Raw genomic sequence first — 23,218 nt, 5'->3', positions numbered from 1 at the left:
TAATAAACCCAAATGGAAAAGGCACATCGACCCCCAAAAGGCCCATCCCCACACAAAAAGAAAACAAGAAAGATCGGGCAAAATCCACAGAATATTAAAAAAATTATAAGACTGAATAAAGGCTTATGGTTCCCAACTTCTTTTCTGCCATGGGCCTTTACCACTAACCAAGGGGTTGTAGACCCCAGGTAATGTGTAATGTTGGGTTCAACACAATCTAGGTAAAGTATGATACTATTTACAGTCAACCATTTTGTTAATGTTGGAAAGGTGACAGGTATTCCTGAAACAGTAAGCCCAGATTTCTGGTTGGGATCAGAATTTGTGAAATACAGAGATAAATATTTAAATGTTACCTTTGATATAAATAATTTATGCCCTGTAAATATACTGGAGCTCTTGTATATAATTATACATTTCTTGCACCAGGAACTGAACAGAACATGTCGAGCAATGCAGCAGAGGATTCTGGATCTCATCTCGAGAGTGACCAATGAGCAAGTCACAGAGGACCTGTTGCACGTCAATGATAATCTCAATAACATATTCCTTCGATATGATAGGTATCTTACAGTGCACCTTTTCAGCTATATTGAGTTATCCTCTCTAAAGAGTGACTTTGCTTCTACAATGTTGTTACACAGTACTTTAAAGCAACTATTGAAGTCCTTCTTCCAGGAAATTTGCAGCCAGTCAGTGTACACAAATACCTGGAAATTATGTGGTATAATTTTATTATAATAATAATTAGATCATCTTTTTATTGGCGATGTTGGTTGAGGGATAAAAATTAGTCAGAAGACTTGACTAATATCTTTTTTTGTAAATGATGCATTAGGATCTTTAGTACGTACTTGAGGTTGGCCCATGACTTAATATCTCATTTGAAATATCTGCTACATTGGAATATAAATTGGGATTGTGTGATTTTCGAGGGTTGGAACCTATGGCTTCTGAGGAAACAGATTCCATTTTTGTATAGATCTGGCCTATGTTCCTCAATCAGTTGTTTCTGTCCTTAAAACTTTGTATGTGTTCAGATGTGTGGGTGGCTATCTGTCACAGTAAATGGTCTGCAACTTAACTAAACGGCAAATTAAGACTCGGAAGAGCGCCCAGGGCTTCTTGATTACAGTGGTATAAGAAATTAACAATTTTAGTTATTTGGAGTAAGTAGAATATTTGGGATGGTTCTTGGTGCAGATTGAGGAGGTGGGTTTGATTGAGTTGTCTGAAAATTGTAATGTGCTTTCGCCAAGAAGAGAATCAGTAAACTGCCAATTCAGTATTGAGCATGGGAAATGCATACAGTGATGAGGCAGATGCAATGCTTTTTGTGAACGGTGGATGCAGATTCCTTGTTTTCAGTGGGGAACTGGCAAAAAATGTATGGCTATGAGTGAGACAAATTATGGCTCTCCAAAGAGATGGGGCAGATGCAATGCAATAGCAGAGCTCTTTCTGCAGCAAGTTGGTCTGTATTGAAGTAACAATGTTAGCGCCTACAACTTACTCCATAAAAACCCCCTTGAAGATAGAGGGGAATCCCTAACCAGCTCTTTGGCAGTTCCTCAAAGAGCATAAAATGGGGACTTCTCCTCCTACCCTAACCATAATACAGACAAATAATGAAAATATTTTGTTTATTTCCCATTCCATAATCCAAGTATAGTTACAAAGTCTTATTTACGTAAAGCATGAAGTATCTGGCATGCAATATGGGTCATAAGATTGGAAGAACTTTGTGCTAAATTATTAGTGCTTGCTTGTGCAGATCAGGAGTCTAACACGTGTTTTTCGATTTCACAAAGTTGTAAGGATGGTAAATTCTCAATATTTCTCTTTCAACGTTAGCCTATTTGGTCAATTTTAAGAAAACTGGTTAAGAAAACACCTGTGGCCCCTCCCCATAAATTGTTTATTAGGTGGTTCATACCTTAAGTCTGCTTTATGGGTTCTGCCTTTCCTATTTTCAGGTTTGAGAGATTCAGAACTGGACAGAAGGCTGTCAACCGAGTGAGTATCATTCAGCATACGGAAAAGAGGCAATTCAGTCCTGCAGGTTGAGTCACTGCACGTGTGTTGCTTGCACCAAGGGTAACTTGGCCTGAAGGTAGTTATGCTATAAAGATGTTAGATACAAATTTAGGAGGAAGCCATTAAACCTCTGAAGTCCATCTCACCATTTAATAGGTTAAGGCTGACTTGGTTACAACCCTGATTCCATGTTCCTATCTACTTATGATCGTACTATGACTTTATTTACCTCTATTTTAAACATTCAAAGACTTGCTATTGTCCAAGAATGTTAATGGATGAAGCTTTATTTTTAAGCAGTTCTGTATTCTTCCACAAGTTGAAAGATCCCTCTCCTGATCCTTGACTCCTCATGTTTTTGTATGCTTCATTCAAAACAGATTTGTTATGTGTGATGAGATTCTGTAGAAACGTGTGATCTCTGACGGGTGACGAGAGCTAACTGTTCAACTTGACGAGTTAAAATGTCAGTGTGCTACCTGAGCGTGCAATCAAAGCAGCCACCGTCATTTTCAAAACTATTTGGATCAATTAGTTCATAACATCTTCTGGCACAATGGCATGGGAGTGTAGTGTTCAGCACAACACTTAGCTGTCTGTAAGAAGTTTGTATCTCCTTCCCATGACCACACGGGTTTCCTCCAGGTGCTCCAGCTTCCCCTCAGTCCAAAGATGTACCAGTTAATCGGTCATTGTGACTTATCTCATGATTAGGCTAGGGTTAAATTGGGGGTTGCTGGGCGGCGCAGTGCTCAATCAATCAATCAATCAATAAAAATGGTTGCTTCCTTTTCAGATTTGTAGAGAATCAGAGTCAGGTCATAAAATGCATTGTTTTGTGGCAACAGTACAATGCGGGTACAACATATTAATATACGCAATAAGAAATAATAATAAATGGTGCAAAAAGTGAAGTAGTGTTCATGATCTGTTCAGAAATCTGTCAGCAGAGGGGAAGAAGCTGCTGTTAAAACATTGAGTGTGTGTCTTCAGGCTCCTTTACCTTCTCCCTCAATGATGGATGGCACCCTTTTGGGGCATTGCCTATTGAAGATGTCCTCAGTGGTTCAGAGGCTAGTGTCCACGGAGGAGCTGGCTGAGTTTACAACCCTCTGCAGCTCTTTCTGATCCTGTCCATCGGTGCCTCCATACCAGACAGTGATGCAACCAGTTAGAATTCTAGCGTCTGGTGAAATACAAAATCTTCTCAAACACCTAATGAAATATAGCTGCTAGCTTGCCTGTCAGAATCAGGTTTAATATCACTGGCATACAGTATGTCATGAAATTTATTGTTATTTGGCAGCAGTACAATGCAATACATAATAAAATCAAAAAAACTATTTTGAAATTGCATCAATATGCTGAGCGCCGAAAAGATCTTCAGCGATGTTGATATCGAGGAAGCTGCTCACCCTTTCCCCTGCTGACCTCTCAATGAGAACTGGTACGTGCTCTTCTGACTTCCCCTTCCTAGAGTCCACAACCAGTTCTTTGGTTTTACTGATGTTGAGTGCAAAGTTGTTGTTGCAACCTCTCAGTAGCAAACTTGTCTCCCTCCTGTATGCCTCCTTGTCGCAATCTGAGATACTGCCAACAACAGTATCGGCAAATCTGTAGATGGCGTTTGAGCTCTGAGCCTCGGTGCACAGTGTAGAGAAAGTAGAACATTGGACTGCACGTGCTTCCTTGAAGTGCACCTGTGTTGATTGTCCGTGATTCAATTCGCATCTTCCTACCTAATAACCACAACCCCCTCATCTCTTTTTTAATTTCTAGGATTCCGTATATTTGATGAAGAAAATTATTTGTTCACAATTTTTGTAATGGTTTGCTTTGGATATAGCATTCAATGTCTCTTAAGCTAATTCACTTTTTTTCCCTCTCAAGGTGCCCAGTGTTTCAGAGAATGTGGACAACTTAATAAATCTTACACCAAACTCCCCTGCTGTTGTCACTCCAGTTGCTGCATCTAATATCTCGACACAGATGGCGGGACTTAGTAAGTAATGGCTATTTATTGATCCTTGCTATTGAGAACTACACACAAAACTGATAGATTGCAAATACAAAAATAAACAAGTAATAATAAATAAATAATATTGAGAACATGATTTGTAGAATCCTTGAAAGGGAGTCCATAGATTGTGTTCAGTGATCAATTCATTGTTACAGTGTGTGAAGGTACCCACACTGGTTCAGAAGCTTGATAGTTGAAGCATCATAACTGTTCTTGAACCTGGTGATTTGGGACCTAAGGCTCCTGCAACTCTTTCCTGATTGTAGCATTGAGAAGAGAACATGGCCTGCATAATGGGAGTCCTTGATGATGGAGGCTGCTTTCTTGTGGCAGCACTCTTTGGAGATGTGCTCAATAGTGGGGAGGGTTTTTCCTGCAATGAATTGGGCTGTATTCACTCCTTTTTGTAGGCCATTGTCAAATAAGACTGGGTGATTCCCCCAACACTTGATCATTCTTGCTGCAGTATTTCACCTCAAGCAAACTTTGGAGGAGAGCTACCGTTCAAAACTAATAGAAAACTTTTTAATATACAACAGCTCTACTCCAGAAGCAAGAACTTCCCAATCTTGGTAGTTAAGCTGCAGACAGCACACACGCTTAAAACTGTGTTTGTTCCAAGAAACTGAGTTGTTCAAGTTGCATTGTCTCAAGTTTTATACTGTTTGTTGATTGATGTGTATATGTTTAGGTGTTACAGGGGAAAGTGTGAGTGCAATCGCAAAGCCATTGGAAAACAGCCACCCAAAAACTGAGGAAGAATTTGACATGTTTGCACAGACGAGGAGCAATTCCCTGGCAGATCAGCGCAAGAGGTGAGTAGTTACTGATTTTGCAAGTTGGACATTTATCTAATTCTTTTCCTGTCCTGTCTAATGCAAAAACACAAAACTAAAATGGGAAGTGTACAGCAACTACATTGGTATCAGAATAATAGTGTGTTGGGGGGTAGGGGTTTGGAGTACATATTTTGGATAGTTCTCATTCAGAATCCAATCCCATTAACTTGAGGATTTAGGAAAACTAGGACATTTTTGCTACTCAGTTCAGGAAGGGGAGTGAGTGGTCACTGAAGAAGAACCTCAAATATTTGAAGTATTAAAGTGGATGTACCAAAATATCAAGAGTAGTAAAATGTTAAAAGTTGTTTGGGACACCATTTCAATCTAACCTGTTGCTTGTGTTTATCATGTTAAAAATAGCATGGAAAAAAACACTTGAAGCATTATCGGATATTGAGCCATAAATGGAGGTGTTTGGGCACGTGACCAAAAACTGTTAAAGCATAAGTTTCGAGAAGGTTAAAGTCAGGGAGACGTTCTAGTCTTTGAATCCTCAGTGGCTGAAAGCACAGCTGTAAGTGATGGGCAGATTTTAAATCAGTGTTGCTTTATGATCAAGGAAGAGACTTTTCAGCCCATCAAGTTTATGTGTACTCAGAACAACCCCATTTTCTCCTGTAATCTGTTCTCCCCACCTTCCTATCAATTCTATTCCCAACTCTACTGGGACCAATTTTATTTTATTTTTTAAAAGCTGTGACTAATTAACAACCTGCACCCCCTTGGCCTATGGTAGAAAAGCAGAGTGTTCAAAGAAGCCCATATAATCAAAGGTTCAAAGGTCGAATTTAATGTCAAAGAAATGTATACATGAAAAATGCGCAATCTTCACCTAGACTGTGCCAGAAGTCAGGTTTGAACTTGAGTCTCTGAGGCAGCAGATCTACTAGCTGTACTGCTGTGTTCCATGTTGAGATTGTGTTGGAGTCCACAATTGTGGGTGGACTGCTCAGTAGATTGGTGTATTACTCAGATTATTAGGAGGGGAGTGAAACCCATGAAGGGGTCTCGAAACAGGTTGGGAGAAAGCAGTACTGACATGGGGAATTGTAAGACCATGATAAGTTATTTTGTCCATCGGTTCTACACTGCCATTTCATCATGGCTGATCTGTTTTCCCTCTCATGTCCAGTCTCCTGCCTTCTCCCTGTATCCCTACATGCCCTGACCAATCAAGAATCTATCAACATGTACCTTAAATATACTCAATGACTTGGTCTCCACAGCTGCCTGTGGCAATGAATTCCACAGATTTGCCACTCTCTGGCTAAAGAAATCCTCCTCATCTCCGTTCTAAAAGAATGCCCCTCTATTTTGAGGCAGTGTCCTGTGGTATTAGACTGCTTCACCATAGGAAGCATTCTTTCCACATGCTCTCTAATAAGGCCTTTCAAATTTGATAGGTTTCTGAATTCCAGTGAGTAGAGGCCCAGAGCCATCAAACGCTCCTCAGACGACAAGCCTTTCAATCCCAGAAACATTGGAGAAATCTTTTTAAGAGAGGGAAGTATTTGAAGGTGTTTCTTGCTTTGGGTTACGGAGGGTGTTTATAGAATGCTAGATATGTGTCAAGATGGAATAGAATGTGGTCACCATGGTTTGAATGCTGGCTAGGAGACAGTATAAACAGAGTTATGAGTGCTTGGATGAGAGCAGCTGCAGAATATGGGCATAGATTCAAATTGTGAGCAGGCAAGTCTTGGACTAACGTCAGGGAGTTCTTCAGGAGTGATAGATTGGTGGTATTTAGCCTTTCAGCCCTGCAGCGAGTATTGGATGGCTGATTTCAGCACAGCAATGAGCTGAAGGTCGAATTTCAGCATATCTGATCTTCCCATTTTGATGTTAGGACTGTGTCAAGAAATCTTATGCGTTCAGAGTTTGAAGTATTATCAAAGTGTGTAACTCAGTGGCCACTTTATTGGGTACACCTGTACAGCAGCTCATTTATACAAATATACAATCAGCCAATCATGTGGCAGCAACTCATTGCATAAATGATGCAGACATGGTTGAGGATCCCTACAACCCATCCCACAATCTCTTTGACCTACTACCATCAGGACTAGGACTTCCAGACTAGCTAGCAGTTTCTTCTCTCAGGCCGTGAGACTAATGAATACCTGGCCATCACTAAGGTCCCATCACTCGAGCAGCTTCCTGTATTGTTTACTATTTGGCTGTTACCTGTGCTGCACACTACATGCAGTTTGAATTACAATTTAATAACTTAATTTGTGGTAATATTTTGTTTTGTTGTGCTGTGGAGGAACATTATTTCATTTGGTTGTATATATGTACAGTCAGAGGACAAGCTTGAACTTGATACTTTGTAATAGAGGTGACATAATGGAGATTGGCCAAACTGATTCCTGGTTGGTGGATCTCTGCTAAGAGGAGAGAGTAGGCAAACTGGATCTTAGCTCAAAAGTTTGGAATCAGAGAGGATCTCATTCCAGTATTTAAAACTTACAGGGTGAAGCATTGTGAAAGCACAAACAATCTTTTCCCTAGGCAGGCATTTAGAACCAAATGTCATAATCTCAAAATAAAGGATTGGTCATTCAGATGTTTGGAAGGAAGGAAGATCTTCACATAGAGGATTGTGAATTTTTGCAAGTTCTTTACCTGAATTGGTTATAGAGTCTCAGTTGTTGATTATGTACAAAATACAAATCAATATATTTTTGGGTATTTCAGAGACTGGGGAATTATATAATATAGAGAAGTGGCAATAAGATACAGGATCAGCCATCATCTCTATGAATTGTGGACCAGTTGAAAGGGGCTGAATGGTTTCTATTTCTGTTGCTCTTTCGAAGGGACTTAGAACTTCGGAAAAGATGGGTGGAGGAGCGGGTAGTGTTGAGGAAACAGAGTCTGCAGAGAGACTTAGATAGGGGAATGGGCAAAGAAGTGGCAAATGAAATACAATGTTGGAAAGTGTATGGTCAAGCACTTTGGTGGAAGAAGTAAATGGGCAGACTATTATTTAGCTGGGGAGGGAATTCAAAATGCAGAGATGTAAAGGGACTTGGGAGTCCTTGTGCAGGATACCCTAAGGCTAACCTCCAGGTTGAGTCGGTGGTGAAGAAGGCGAATGCAGTGTTGGCATTCATTTCTAGAGGTATAGAATATAAAAGTAGGGATGTGATGTTGAGGCTCTATAAGGCACTCGTGAGTAGTGTGTGCAGTTTTGGGCTCCTTATTTGAGAAAGGATGTACTGACATTGGAGAGGGTTCAGAGAAGAAAGGGTTACTGTATGAGGAACGTCTGGCAGCTCTTGGGCTGTATTCCCTGGAGTTCAGGAGAATGAGGGGGGATCTCATAGAAACATTCCAAATGTTAAAAGGCCTGAACAGATTAGATGTGACAAAGTTATTTCCCATGGTAGGGTAGTCTAGGGCAAGAGGGCACAACTTCAGCATTGAAGGTCGTCCATTTAGAACAGAGATATGGAGAAATTACTTTAGTCAGAGGGTGGTAAATCTGTGGAATTTGTTGCCACGAATGGCTATGGAGGCCAAGACATAGGGTGCATTTAAGGCAGAGATAGATAGGTTTTTGATCAGCCAGGGCATCAAAGGGTATGGGGAGAAGGCAGGGGAGTGGGGATGACTGGAAGAATTGGATCAGCCCATGATTGAATGGCGGAGCAGACTCGATGGGCCGAATGGCCTACTTCTGCTCCTATATCTTATGGTCTTAACTAATTAACAATGGAAGCTATGTTAACAGTTCAATAGCTAATTAACTATGGAAACAATGTTTCTCAAGTTTATGACTCTTCAGTAGGATTGTCCCAGGGTGCATATAAAACTCCTGTTATGTTTGGAATTTAAAAATCTTATACCTTCACAATTTTGTGTGCCTCTCATTGGCAGGCTCATCACAATCTTGTGCAGAATCATAAAAACGTAGAGCACTGAAACAGGCCTTTAGCCCATCTAGTCCTTATGGACATGATGCTGCTTTCATTTATGGGTCTCATTTAATGTCTCTCCCACATTAAGCACATATCCCTCTATGCTTTTCCTATCCAAATGCCTTTTGAAATGTTGTAATTGTATCTGCCTCCATGACCTCCTCTGGCATCTCATTACAGATAATCAACACCCACTGTATGGAAAAACTTGCCGCTCTTGATTTCTCCCCTCTCACCTTAAACGTATGGACTCTAGTTCTAGATTTTCCTGTACTTGGAAAAAGACAGTAACTGATTATTCTATCTATTCCCCTCATAATTTTATAAACATCTAAGATCATCTCTCAGCTCCCACACTTGTGTGAACATAAGCCCTGCCTATCCATTCTGTCCTTACAGCTATAACTCTCCAGGACTCTCTTATGCACTCTCTATTGCTGCCATTTTGTTCCTGTAATGTGGCCAAACCAATGTTTTGTACAACTGCAACATGGCACCCCAGTTCTTGTACACAGTGCCTCGTGCTGTGAAGACAAGTATACTAAAACGGCGTCTTCACCTCCTTATCCACCTGTGTTGCCACTTCCATGGAGCGATGGAATTGCATCCCAAGGCTCCTCTGTACACCAACACTCCTAAGGTCCCTATCATTTACTTCGTATGTTCTAACAGAAAGTGACTCCCAATGGTGTTGTCCTATTTTTACTTGCATTCATATCCTGTGGAGGAGTAAGTTACAGAGCTTGTTTTAACTGATGCTCATAAAGACTCCTTTGCTTTCAAAATTTAAATTTCTGTCTTATTTTGTCCTTCCCGAGATCAGTGGAAAGTTAGTGCTAGCAGTACAATGCAGTGTTTCTCCCCGAGTCTTGATGCAGTTCGTATCAGCTTGGTGAGCCCAGGAGAGTATTCCACTGAATAAGCAAACTCCTGAAATCCTCCACTGTTGGACATGGTGGGTGAATTACAGATCTGCAGCTCGACGCAGCTCAGTCCTCGCTGTCTGCCCAACCTCGTCGTACTTGTCACGTTGGCACGAGAGAGTCGTTGTAATCCAAACAGGGCTGTGGGTTGGCAATAATCCTTCAGTATGGTCGTTGTGCTGTGGGTTAGGTTTCCATTGCCGGTGTCAGGTGGCGGCTGAGTCACTTTACAGCATTACAGTTTAATGAGGGAGTATGTGTGTCACAGTTCCAGTGAGGGATAAGTAATTCCTTCCCCTCTCGATGCATGTGGAAAAGCTCTAAAGCACCACAGAAAGACACAACCAACCCTGATAAGCTAGACACACAACAATCGTAAACTGTGGAGTGAATGTGAGCTATTTAATGCCAGGATTGAATTCCAGCACAGTAAAACAAACCTCCCAAGAGGACTACGACCTTGTGGTTTGGAGGCTTGCATGCCTCAGTGACCCGGAGGGCTATGTTGGCTGGAATTGGGGCTTTGTGCTTTGGCACTTGACAGGGTCGCCCATGCCAAACAGGGGTCAAAGGGAGGTTCAGGCCAGGGCTAACAACCCCGACTGGTCAAACAAAATTGTTACAGAAACAGCAATGAAGAATCTTTCTACATCTGAGTGTGATGTTATTCTTGAGTCTCCACCAGGGACATGTATGACTGACAGTAGTGAAAACTGAGTGGAAGCTACTGACACAATAAAAGAAGCCCTGAACACTGCCAGAGATGTAGGACATTCATTTCTGCCCTAACGGGCAGTAGAAAAAAAACGGAAGGAAAATCTTAATGTCACCTGACTGCCTCAATTTTATCTTCAATTTTTGTCATTCTTTAAAAAAAATAGTTTTTGCTTTGCATTTCAATTTTAATTTGCTGTTAGGATGAAGGAAATGTTTAATTTTGATTATAGAAGTTCATAAAATCGGGACAGTATGGATAAGGTGGATGGTCTTAATCTTTTCCCCGGGACTGGGGAATCTAAATCTCAAGGCATAGTTACAGGATAAGACTGGAGAGATTTGAAAGAGGTCTGAGAGGTAACTTCACTGAACCGGTAGTGAGTGCCTGGAATGAGCTGCTAGAGAAAGTGGTCAAAGCAGGTACCATTGCAACATTTAATAGGTGTTTGGGTAGGTACTTTGAGTGTTACAGATCACATGCAGGAGGTGGGACCAGCAGGAAGGATGCTGTAGTTGGTATGGACCATTTAGGCCAAAGGGCCTGTTAATGTGCTACAGTATATTCATTTATGAATCTCAATCAAGGACATACATAGAGGAGAAGCAGGACATTTTCTAATTTGTTATCAACTCGGTTATGCAATAAATTACAGGACATTTTCTAATTTGTTATCAACTCAGTTATGCAATAAATTACTAGATATTGGCCTTGAACGCTAGAGAAACAAAACGTCATATTTCCCATTGTGTACAAATCACTAGGTTCTGGTGCTCTTTTCTGACATGTGATTTGTTTCCATTTATAAAGTCGATAGAGCACCACAGCAGAGAAACAGGCACTTTGGCCCATCAAATCCATGCCAAACTATTATTCTTCATTGTTCCATTGAAAAGCACCCAAACCACAGCCCTCCATAACTCTCCAATCCATGTACCAATCCAAATTTCTTTTAAATGTTGAAATCAAACCCACTTCCACTGACAGTTTGGTCCACACTTTCACCATCCTGAGTGAACAAGAACGCCCTCATGTAACCCGTAAACATTTCACTTTTCACCCTTGACCATGATCTATAGTCCTCACACTTGTATGAATCAAATTATATCTGCCATTTTCAGCCCATTACCCACATTCTGTTGCCAGCTTTGATAGCTTTCTTTGCTGTCCACTACAGCCCCACATCTTGGTGCCATCCACAGATTTGCTGATCCTGATGAAGGTTTCATGAAACTTATTATGGAAGGACTAATCACAATTAGCCAGAAAAGGCAGCTTGAAATCAAGCTATGACATGACAGCTGTGGCTAAGCCTAGTATATTAGTTTCACTGTCCCACAATTCAAGAATTCATATTGGTGGCCAAGAATCTGGCCCTGAAGAAGTTATCATCATCAATGATCTTGTGGGTTTCTAAATCAGGAATCATTTTGCAGGACTCCTGGTACTGGTTGAGACTGGATCCAAAGTGATCATAAGGCACATGATCACATTTGTAAACATTTGGTGTAAGACAAGTCCTGAAAAACAAGGAATGCCATAAATTTTAATGACTTTGTACATCCTGCAGAAATCTAGTGGGCTGTTATTCAGTAAAGTAGCATCTTCAACACAAAATTAAAAATTGCAGAACAGGGTAGGCGGCTTGGTTGGCACCTAATCCATTATCCTTCGTATTCACTTCCTTCACAGAGCAAGTTGCAAAATACACTCTAGTTACTCATCAAGGCTGCTTTGACACATCTCTGAGACCCAGAATCAGCGTCATAATCTGTGTCACTTAGAAGAACAAGGGAAGTTGAGGATTCCAGCAGATATCCTGACTTGGAAATGGGTTACCATTCCTTCAGAGTCTAACTTAAGTCTGACTTGACGTCCGTGCTTCCATTACCTAAAAGAGTTATTAGGACATGATGTCCTGCTTTAAAAAAAATGTTTATAGAGTTTGTGAAAGGGGTACGATCAGTGGTGTTGTACAATCTCCACTACAGCTAAACTTATTTTCATTGTAAATTCAATACTGTGGCATTGTTGCAATGCCGGAAGTCCACTGCAGACAGTGATTGGTTATATCCCTATATTATTATTTGGACACTTACAGCCAGATAACAAAGGGTCATGAGTGATGGAATAAATTTTGAGACTGTCTATTTTTTCTGTGGCCCATAGATAATTTTATAGTGCCCTTTTTTTTAAGCTTAATAGGTCAGGGAGGAAAGGAGAGGGGTTAAAAGGCATTTTTTGGTCCAGCAATGTGATTGAAGAAAATCTTGATGAATTTCAGACTCAATACAAAATTATAGGTAACTCATTTGTAATATTTCACTAATGGCCAATTATGTCTGTTAGATACGTGGGTTATGACTGGAGGAAAAATGGCTGGAGTTGCTTAACATTTTCGTGCAAGGGGTTTATTAGGTGCATCAAAAACTGCCAATATTACACAATAACAGTTATACATCCCTGGCAGACTGATATATATATATTCATTATGATACATTTATTCATTTGATTTTGTCCTATCAGAAGAGTTCTCTTTGTTCTACCCACCCTTTTCCCATCTGCTACTGAAAACAAACTTGTTTTCTCTCTTTCCCAGGTCTGGTGAAGGGTCTTGGATCTGAAACATTGACTTTCACTTTTCATGGGTGCTCCTTGACATGTCAAGTGTTTCCAGGGTTTTTTATTGTCTCTTTATATTGGACAATTAATAACGATGCTCCTTTTTGGATCATTCTTTCCTGTTATTGCATGAAAATGGAAGTAAGCCATTTATCTGGATAATGATTATCACCTGAAATCTATTCGCCCATCTTGGTTCCAAATATTTGAAGCCCTTACCCAGCCCTCAACAAGCCAACTCCATTCTACAACCTCCAAATGTGCCATTGTCTTACAGACTTTGATTTCTATATTTTCCTCTCAAGTTGCCTGACTGATAATATACTGCCCACATTCTCCTCCATCAGTGTGAAAAGTTGCTCTCAGTTTTTCCTCAGAGCCTTATAATCTTTTAAACAAAGTGCAAGTTCACCAGAATGGTACAAGGGCAAAAGGATCAAATTATGAAGACAAGATGCAAATAACAAACTTGTGTTTCTTTAAATATGGAAGCTTAAGGGGATAATCTAATTGAAATGTTTAAGCAATGTATTAAGTTAGTTAGGGGAAAACTGTTCCCTCTGGAGATTAAATAAAGATCATAAACTTAAAGTTAGAGACAACTGTTTAGGGGTGATATTGAGAAGCATGATCTTGTTCAGATTTGTGAAAATTGAAAGTCTTTCTCTTCTCTACCTCCCACCATCCCATGACAAAATCATTGAGGTTGAGTAATGAGAGGTAGTTATACCGAAGTCACTTAAAATGGGTGAGATACGTTATGGCCTTTCTCTGTAACATTCCTGAGCCACAAGGAATTTATCTTTCTGCAGATGCTGGAAATCCAAAGCAACTCACGCAAAATGTTGGAGAAATCAGTAGGTCAGGCAAGATCTATGGAAATGAATAAACAGTTGACATTTTGGGCCAAGACCCTTACTCAGGACTGGAAAGAAAGTGGGAAGATGCCAGAGTAAAAAGGTGGTGGGAGGGGAAGGAGGATAGCTGGAAGGTGATGGGTGAAGCCAGGTGGGTGGGAAAGGTAAAGGGCTGGAGAGGAGGAAATCTGATAGGAGAGGAGAAAGGGAAGAAGGAAGAAGGAAGGGGAGCAGGTGAAGTGACAGGCAGTTGCGAAGAGGTAAGAGGCTAGTGGGGAGCAGAAGAAGGAAGGGGGGAGGGGAAAAGCATTACCGGAAAGAGAAATCGATGTTCACCTCTTCAGGTTGGAGGTAGGTAAGAGGCTAGTGGGGAGCAGAAGAAGGAAGGGGGGAGGGGAAAAGCATTACCGGAAAGAGAAATCGATGTTCACCTCTTCAGGTTGGAGGTTACCCAGAACGGAATATTTACAACAGGTCTCACCAAGGTAGAGGAGGCAGTGTCAGGAGCACCGGATACAATAGATGACCCCAACAGATTCGCAGGTGAAGTGTTGCCCAACCTGAAAGACTGTTTGGGGCCCTGAATGGAGGTGAGGAGAAAGTGAATGGGCAGTAATGAAAGTGATGTAACTCTTTGGCCATTTGCACAGATAAGTGCCAGGAGAGAGATTAGTGGGGCAGGATGAATGGACAAGGGAATCACAGAGGGAGCTATCCGTGCGGAAAGTGGAGAGTCGGGGGGGGGGGGGGGAGGGGGTGTTGAGTCGGTAAAGATGTGTTTGGTGGTAGAAACCCTTTGGAGATGGTGGAAGTTTCAGAGGATGATGTGTTGGATATAGAGGCTCATGGGGTTGTAGGTTAGGACAAGAGAACTGTTAAGGCGATAGGAAGATGGGGTGAGAGCAGATATCTGGGAAATGGAGGAGATGTGGAGAAGGGCAGCATCAATGGTGAGGGAAGGGAAATCTCATTCAAACTTCACTTTGTTTTTCCCTTGTTATTCTTTTCTATCCAGTGAGTGGTTTGGGATACAATGTCCAGGTTGTTGGTCCAGGGTAGGCATAAGGTGGGGGGGTGCTGTTTTATGAAGTCACTCAAGTACAATGAATTGCAAGGTAATTAGGGAGGTAGTAACCAGTGGCCTTAGCATCAGCACTCATACCTGAATAGTGATAAACAAATCAAAATTCCAGACTATTATAAATAAAAAGTTGATCGTATCTGAAACAGTAGCAGTATTTGACGCAACTTGAGTGGTCACATAATTATCTGGAGGTGTCATTTTAAAAACAAGTTGCAAGTTCTCTGAATTTAATCTGAGTACATGCGTTGGAACTATTTTCAGATGCATTCTATTTTTACTTCAAGCCTCTCCTGAGAAAGTTGTTCTTTGGTTTGCGTAGTAGTATTTAGTCGTTTGCCTCTGAGATGGACTTGAAACACCTGAAGCCGTTCTTGCCATTTTTCCTAGTCAGTTCTCTGATTACTGCACTTTATTTCATCCTTGAGGCTATTGTTCACAGTGGCCCATTCACCGACCCCCACTTTTTTGAAAAGTTCGATCGCAGACTAGGCAAGCCAACCTCTTTCAACCGGACTGGAATGAGCTGATGGGACTTGAATGGGTCACTTCTTCACGAGCTTCTTTTATAAAATCTGGTTTAAACTTGTTAACTGCAACGGTTGCTTTGATCTGTGCCCAGGACTATTGCCATGTCCTACTCAATCAGGTTAGTCTGAAATAGAGAGACCCTGCAGGGCACTGAGTTGCAAATAAATCTGGGTATACTAGTGCACGGTTTGCAAATGCAGTATTCAGAAAAAACTAACGGAAATTTGTCAATTGACTGTAAGGAGAATTGAATAGAGAGATTATGCTTCACTTTTACAAAATACTGCTGTGTGCAATATATCGAACCCTTATTAAGGAAGAATGTTAATTACAGCAGAACCAGTTGTGAGATGGTTTACTGGGTTATTATCTGGAACGTGCAGGTTGTATGGTAGGTTTGTATCTGTTCAGAAGAAGAAGCAGGGATTTGATTGAAACGCATGATCCTGAGGGATCGTGGCCGGGTGTACTTGAAGAGGATGTTTCTTCTCGTGAGAGAATCTAGAACTCGGTGTTGCCGTTTCTGGAAGTAAATTTTCGCTTCCCTGAAGGTCATGAGTCAATGAGCCTCTTCCCTGAAATGCGGTGGAAGAAGAGATTTTAAATGTTTTTATGGCAGAGTTAGATTCTTGATAAAACAAGGGTATGAGGTACTGAGGGTAGAAGGGAGGATAGGGTTGAAGTTGCAACCCAATCAGCTGTGAACTTATTGAAAGGGGAAAGTGGCCTACTTTTGCTGCAGTTTAACCTAAGAGCTGAATTTGCCAGATCTGCAGTCCTGGTGTCCATTGATAGTCAACGCTAAGAAAAATGTAGCTATCTATGATGCGTTAATGTAGATTTGGTTCATGCATGCATGCATTTGCCTATTAGCTGAATTATTTTGTATCAAATTACAGGTACAGAAGGTTCCTTAAATAGATTCTCATTCTTGTTGTTCCCATTATGTGGATTTTGACCCAGAGACGTTGGAAGAGGAATAAAAATTGCCAAGTACTTCCAATTTGAAGTGTTGGCTCTCTTGGAAAGGAAGTTGCAAGTAATAATATTTCCACATGTTTGCTCCTCTGGTTTCTACAGGAAGTGAAAATGCCTCTGGGTTTCAGACTTGCTGTGAATGAAGACTTGGCTAAATATACAGTGGCATGCAAAAGTTTGGGCACCCCGGTTAAAATTTCTGTTACTGTGAATAGTGAGTAGATGATGAACTGATCTCTAAAAGTCATAAAGTTAAAGATGGAACATTCTTTTTCAACATTTTAAGCAAGATTAGTGTATTATTTTTGTTTTGTACAATTTTAGAGTGGAAAAAAGGAAAGGAGCGCCATGCAAAAGTTTGGGCACCCCAAGAGATTTGATCCCTCATAACTTTTACCAAGGTCTCAGACCTGAATTAGCTTCTTAGAGCTATGGCTTTTTCACAGTCATCGTTAGGAAAGGCCAGGTGATGCAAATTTCAAAACTTTATAAATACCCTGACTCCTCAAACTTTGTCCCAACAATCAGCAGCCATAGGCTCCTCTAAGCAGCTGACTAGCACTCTGAAAATTAAAATAAATGATGCCCACAAAGCAGGAGAAGGCTATAGAAGATAGCAAAGCATTTTTAGGTAGCCATTTCCTCAGTTCGTAATGTAATTAAGAAACGGTAGTTAACAGGAACATCATGATGATGATGATGACGTTGACTCAGGCCTGAGAGGCCAGCGGCGGGCATTTTCATGCCTTACAAGGCGCGGAACGAAAGACTGTTTGGTGCACCACTCCTCACACAGACATTTCGCAGTATTTTCTTTATTTTTATGAGCTCAACACTCAACCCGGCACGGATGGAAAACGTACTCAGAATGGCCCAACTGGATTGGAACCCAGGAACCTCCGTCCTGGAGTCCAGCGTTGATGTCACTGCGCCACCAGCCGAGGAATGGTGGAGGTCAAGTTGAGGTCTGGAAGACCAAGAAAACTTTCCAAGAGAACTGCTCATAGGATTGCTAGAAAAGCAAATCAAAACCCCTGTTTGACTGCAAAAGATCTTAAGGAAGATTTAGCAGACTCTGGAGTGGCAGTGCACTGTTCTACTGTGTAGCGACACCTGCACAAATACGACCTTCATGGAAGAGTCGTCAGAAGAACACCTTTCCTGTGTCCTCACCACAAAATTCAATGTCAGAAGTTTGCAAAGGAGCACCTAAACAAGCCTGATGCATTTTGGAAACAAGTCCTGTGGACTGATGAAGTTAAAATAGAATTTTTTGGCCGCAATGAGCAAAGGTATGTTCGGAGAAAAAGGGGTGAGAATTTCATGAAAAGAACACCTCTCCAACTGTTAAACACGGGGGTGGATCGATCATGCTTTGGGCTGGTAGAGGGAAGAATGAATTCAAGTCAAGTCACTTTTTATTGTCATTTTGACCATAACTGTTGGTACGGTACACAATAAAAACAAGACATCGTTTTTCAGGACCATGGTGCTACATAAAACAGTACAAAAACTACACTGAACTACGTAAAAACAACACAGAAAAAAACTACACTAGACTACAGACCTACCCAGGACTGCATAAAGTGCACAAAACAGTGCAGGCATTACAATAAATAATAAACAAGACAATAGGCACAGTAGATGGCAGTAAGTTGGTGTCAGTCGAGGCTCTGGGTATTGAGGAGTTTGATGGTTTGGGGGAAGAAACTGTTACATAGTCTGGTCGTGAGAGCCCGAATGCTTCGGTGCCTTCTCCCAGATGGCAGGAGAGAGAAGAGTTTGTATGAGGGGTGCGTGGGGTCCTTCATAATGCTGTTTGCTTTGCAGGTGCAGCGTGTAGTGTAAATGTCTGTGATGGCAGGAACAGAGACCTCGATGATCTTCTCAGCTGACCTCACTATCCACTGCAGGGTCTTGTGATCTCAGATGGTGCAATTTCCAAACCTGGCAGTGATGCAGATGCTCAGGATGCTCTCAATACAACCTCTGTAGAATGTGATGAGGATGGGAGATGGACTTTCCTCAGCCTTCGCAGGAAGTAGAGATGCTGCTGGGCTTTCTTTGCTGTGGAGCTGGTGTTGAGAGACCAGGTGAGATTGTCGGCCAGGTGAACACCAAGAAATTAGGTGCTCTTAACGATATCTACCGAGGAGCTGTCGATGTTCAGTGGAGAGTGGTCGTTCCAAGCCCTCCTGAAGTCAACAACCATCTCTTTTGTTCACATTAAGAGACAGGTTGTTGGCTCTGCACCAGTTCGTTAACCGCTGCACCTCCTCTCTGTAAGCTGACTTGTTGTTCTTGCTGATGAGACCCACCACGGTTGTGTCATCGGCAAACTTGATGATGTGGTTCGAGCTATGTGTTCCAGCACAGTCGTGGGTCAGCAGAGTGAACAGCAGTGGACTGAGCACACAGCCCTAGGGGGCCTCTGTGCTCAGCGTGATGTTGTTAGAGATGCTGCTTCCGATCCGGACTGACTGAGGTCTCCCTGTCAGGAATAAGATCCAGTTGCAGAGGGAGGTGTTCAGGCCCAGTAGGCTCAGCTTTCCAGTCAGTTTCTGAGGAATGATTGTGTTGAATGCTGAACTGAAGTCTATGAACAGCATTCGAATGTACGTGTCTTTTTAGTCCAGGTGGAGTGTGATGGCAATGGCGTCGTCTGTTGAACAGTTGGGACGGTATGCGAACTGCAGGGGGGTCCAGTGAGGTGGCAGCGGGGTCTTGATGTGCCTCATGACGAGCCTCTCGAAACACTTCATGATGATGGATGTGCATGCACATTGAGGTAGTCATTGAGGCAGGACACTGAAGACTTCTTCGGCACGGGGACGATGGTGGTGGCCTTGAAGCACGTTGGAACAACGGCGCTGCTCACTGTTGAAGATGTCAGTGAGAACACCTGCTAGCAAAAATAAATACCAGCAAATTCTGGAAGCAAACATCACACCGTCTGTAAAAAAAAATAAGCTGAAGATGAAAAGAGGATGGCTTCTACAACAGGATAATGATCCTAAACACACCTCAAAACCCACAATGGACTACCTCAAGAGGCACAAGCTTGAAGTTTTTGCAGTCCCCTGACCTAAACATCCTCGAAAATCTATGGGGGGATTTTCGCCAATTCTTCCTTGCTTTTGTTCTCTGAGATTCTTGGGCCGTCTTGCATGCACTGCTCTTTTGAGGTCTATCCACAGATTTTCTGCACCCTTTTTTCTCTAAACATACCTTTGCTTATTGTGGCCAAAAAGTTCTATTTTAACTGCATCAGTCCACAGGACTTGTTTCCAAAATGCATCAGGCTTGTTTAGATGTCTTTGAACTTTTTGAATAGAATAACATGAGTGTAGATGTGAAAAATGCAGCTCTCTTCAGCCTTCTCAGAAAGCAGAGACATTGATGAGCTTTCCTGACTGTGGAGGATGTATTCTGACACCATGATATGCACACTCCCGGGAGTCTGAAACTGCTGTGCCACTGATGTGAAGAGGGATGTGGGTGGTGCAAATTCTCCTGACATCAATAATCATCTCTTTTGTTGAGATTGAGGAAGAGATTATTTGCCTGGCACCAGGCCTTGAGCTCTTTTAGCCCCTCTGAGCCATTCTTAATGGTGATACTTGAGTACCCCATCTCTTTCTGACCTGGCACTGCCTTGTGTTGATATTTAATGCGACTGATCCGCCGAGAAAGAGCATATTGCGAAAATTGGCTGGAAAGTGCGCACTGCAGTAATTGGCTGGAGATTTTGCGTTTGACTAAATACAAGTGGGCATCACAGGGTCGTGAGTGGACATTGAGAGTATACCTCTATGACACTGCCTCTGGTGAATTTGCCCTGCTGAAGCCCTAATGAATTGAAGGGATTTTAATTGAGGCATTTGAAAAGATGGACTTGTGGAATTGGTCAGAAACAGACCATGTCGAAGAAAGCCTTCTTGCAGATTGTTATCTGTCAGTAAAATTTTTGAAGCTCTCAGTAGCATGTCAGGTACCAGGGTGTCCCAAAACATTGAATCAATGAGCATGTTGGTGCTTACAAACCGCATACTTTATATGTCTGCATCTCTTACAAACTCCTTGTATCTTCTTCTGAACATGCTTCCTATATTCTCTCTTTATATTTGTACAAAAGGAACTCATTAGGTCCCTGTCATACTCCCTTTTGTAAGTTCAAGTTTAATTGCCATTTAACCATACATGAATACAAATAAATACAGCCAAATGCAACAGCCTTACTCCATGACCAAGGTGCAAAACACAGTACCAACAGTCACACAAAAAAATGTATGGTCCAAGACCCAGAGTCAATGAATGTTGCATTTGAACACAATGCAGCTAGTCTCCTCCAAGTGAACACTAGGGGGCAGCACCGACTGCACCACGCTGGCTTCCTTCTCCTGGTTGGCTGTAAGTAGGTGGTACCGCAGCTTAAAGCCACACACCTACCCCACCGTCCACCAGTAATTCAGTGAATCAGACTTGCAGCATTCCACATTAATGATATCCAACAGGGCATCACAAGAAAAGCAGCTGAGGTGATCACTCTCTGTTGGCCTGCACGCTGCCTTCGCACAACAACTGACAGACAGTAGCAAGATCCGGACCAAGTCCAGCTCTTTCACTTTCTCCACCAATGAGCAACTTGCTGATGTGTAGACCTGCGGTACTTTAAGTTCTTTATGTCTTGTGACCATAAAAATACGTATGAAAAGGACAATAAACACCTTCAGCTGACTCTGTAGAAGCTGCTGTACCTCCACCTTACCAGATGTTTTAGTCGTGTAACTTGTTCTCTCTCGCTTCCCCACCTTCTCCCTCTTAATTCATTTGTCACCTATCTATATAAGGAGTATAGATAAGTGGTAAATGAGTCAAGGGGGTACCGATGGGCAAGTGAGAGAGTATAGGTTATAGGATCTAGAGTAGCCAGTTAATGTATCAGCAAGTCTTTAGGATGTGGGTAGAAACCTGTGCATCTTTTAGAAACCCATATGATCATAAGAACATCGAACTGCACATACTCAGGATCATATGGGTCACTGACTGATGTTTCACCCATCCCATCTTTTACATCTGTATTGGAAATGCGTTAAATCTTTGTAGAGCTACAGGACTGGTCTAAATGATGAGGGAGTTCAGTATGGGATATGGGGATTGTAGGAGCCAGGTGTCTGTTTTCTATCTGTCTAATGTATTTTGTGTGTTTATTATGGGTAATTTGTCAGGTGGATTAGGGCGTAGTAGAAGGTATTCTTGCTATTGAGGAAGTACAGCGTAGGTTCACAAGGTTAATTCCCGGAATGGTGGGACTGTCATATGTTGAAAGATTGGAGCGACTGGGCTTGTATACACTGGAATTTAGAAGAATGAGAGGGGATCTGATTGAAACATATAAGATTATTAAGGGATTGGACACGCTGGAGGCAGGAAGCATGTTCCCACTGATGGGTGGGTCCAGAACTAGAGGCCACAGTTTAAGAATAAGGGGTAGGCCATTTAGAACAGAGATGCAGAACAACTTTTTCACCCAGAGAGTGGTGGATATGTGGAATGCTCTGCCCCAGAAGGCAGTGGAGGCCAAGTCTCTGGGTGCTTTCAAGAGAGAGTTAGATAGAGCTCTTATAGACAGCGGGGTCAAGGGATATGGGGAGAGGGCAGGAACGGGGTACTGATTGTGTATGATCAGCCATGATCACAGTGAATGGCAATGCAGGCTAGAAGGGCCGAATGGCCTACTCCTGCACCTACTGTCTATTGTCTATTGAATGCATATTCTCCCTTTTGTCTTAGTTCAGTTTAGTCTAGTTGAGAGTTGGAGGCCACCAGGGAGTGAATTTTTTTGGTTGACTGCTTAGTTGCACCAATTTGCATGCTAGTTATTTTTATTTTGCTAACTTTGCTGATTGGAACGTATTTCATTAATTATGTCTAATTACACTAGTTATTCTTATTTTGCTATATTGCTAATTTAGTTTCATTAGTTTTCTATCGCTATGAGATTGTTTGTCTTTGCTGGTTTCGTAATAAAGGATCAAATGTACTTTTTTCAACTTGGAACTTAGCTGTTTTAGAAGTGCATCATACAGCATCAACTCCTGTACTCAGACTCTCAGCAGTTTTGGTTTTCAAGTAACCACCACAGGGATGAAATTTGAGGTGAAGGAATGATGAATATGCAAGAAGTCAGAAGGAACGTTGGTCTTTAAGAATTTACTAAAGAGGTAGAGCAGATATGGCTATAATTATACTAAGGTTTTTAAGACACCTTGTTGCTTGGGAGTTGCTACCCTTCTTGATTCAAAGTAATCAGTTTTGCATTTAACTAGTGCCTGCTTGTAACCTTTGGGTGAGGATTCTAAATAATGATTAAGGGCACTGGTAACAGGAGAATGTCATCTCTGTTTCAGTGTAAAGTATGAAGAACCACAGGCAATTGAAGGATTGGCAGGAGCACTGGATACTCGCCAACAGAACACTGGAGCAGTGAGTATTCGCTTCAAAGTTCAAAGTAAATCTATTTTCAATGTACATATATGTCACCATATATAACCCTGGGCTTCATTTCTTGTGAGCATACTCAATAGATACAGTAATAACCATTAGAGAATCAATAAAAGACCGCACCAGCTTGGTGTTCAACCAAGTGTGCAAAAGACAAAGAACTGCAAGTACAAAAAAACAAG

At 41.7% G+C, this 23,218-nt stretch overlaps 1 protein-coding gene across 5 annotated transcripts in view; it reads left to right on the top strand.

Moving 5' to 3' along the window:
- tom1 (target of myb1 membrane trafficking protein) overlaps positions 1-23,218 on the top strand; it is a 101,986-nt gene that overhangs the window by 65,334 nt on the left and 13,434 nt on the right. For all 5 annotated transcript variants that reach the window (XM_073033990.1, XM_073033987.1, XM_073033985.1 and 2 more), the window contains exons 8-12: positions 430-563; positions 1,977-2,016; positions 3,928-4,039; positions 4,749-4,872; positions 22,943-23,018. In XM_073033990.1, the coding sequence (XP_072890091.1) occupies positions 430-563; positions 1,977-2,016; positions 3,928-4,039; positions 4,749-4,872; positions 22,943-23,018 (486 nt within the window). The remainder of the gene's footprint in view (positions 1-429; positions 564-1,976; positions 2,017-3,927; positions 4,040-4,748; positions 4,873-22,942; positions 23,019-23,218) is intronic.

This window comes from Hemitrygon akajei, chromosome 31, assembly GCF_048418815.1.
Source record: "Hemitrygon akajei chromosome 31, sHemAka1.3, whole genome shotgun sequence".
Taxonomy (NCBI): Eukaryota; Metazoa; Chordata; class Chondrichthyes; order Myliobatiformes; family Dasyatidae; genus Hemitrygon; species Hemitrygon akajei.
The sequence above is the reverse complement of the archived record's forward strand: the minus strand, read 5'-3'. Positions and strand labels throughout refer to the sequence as shown.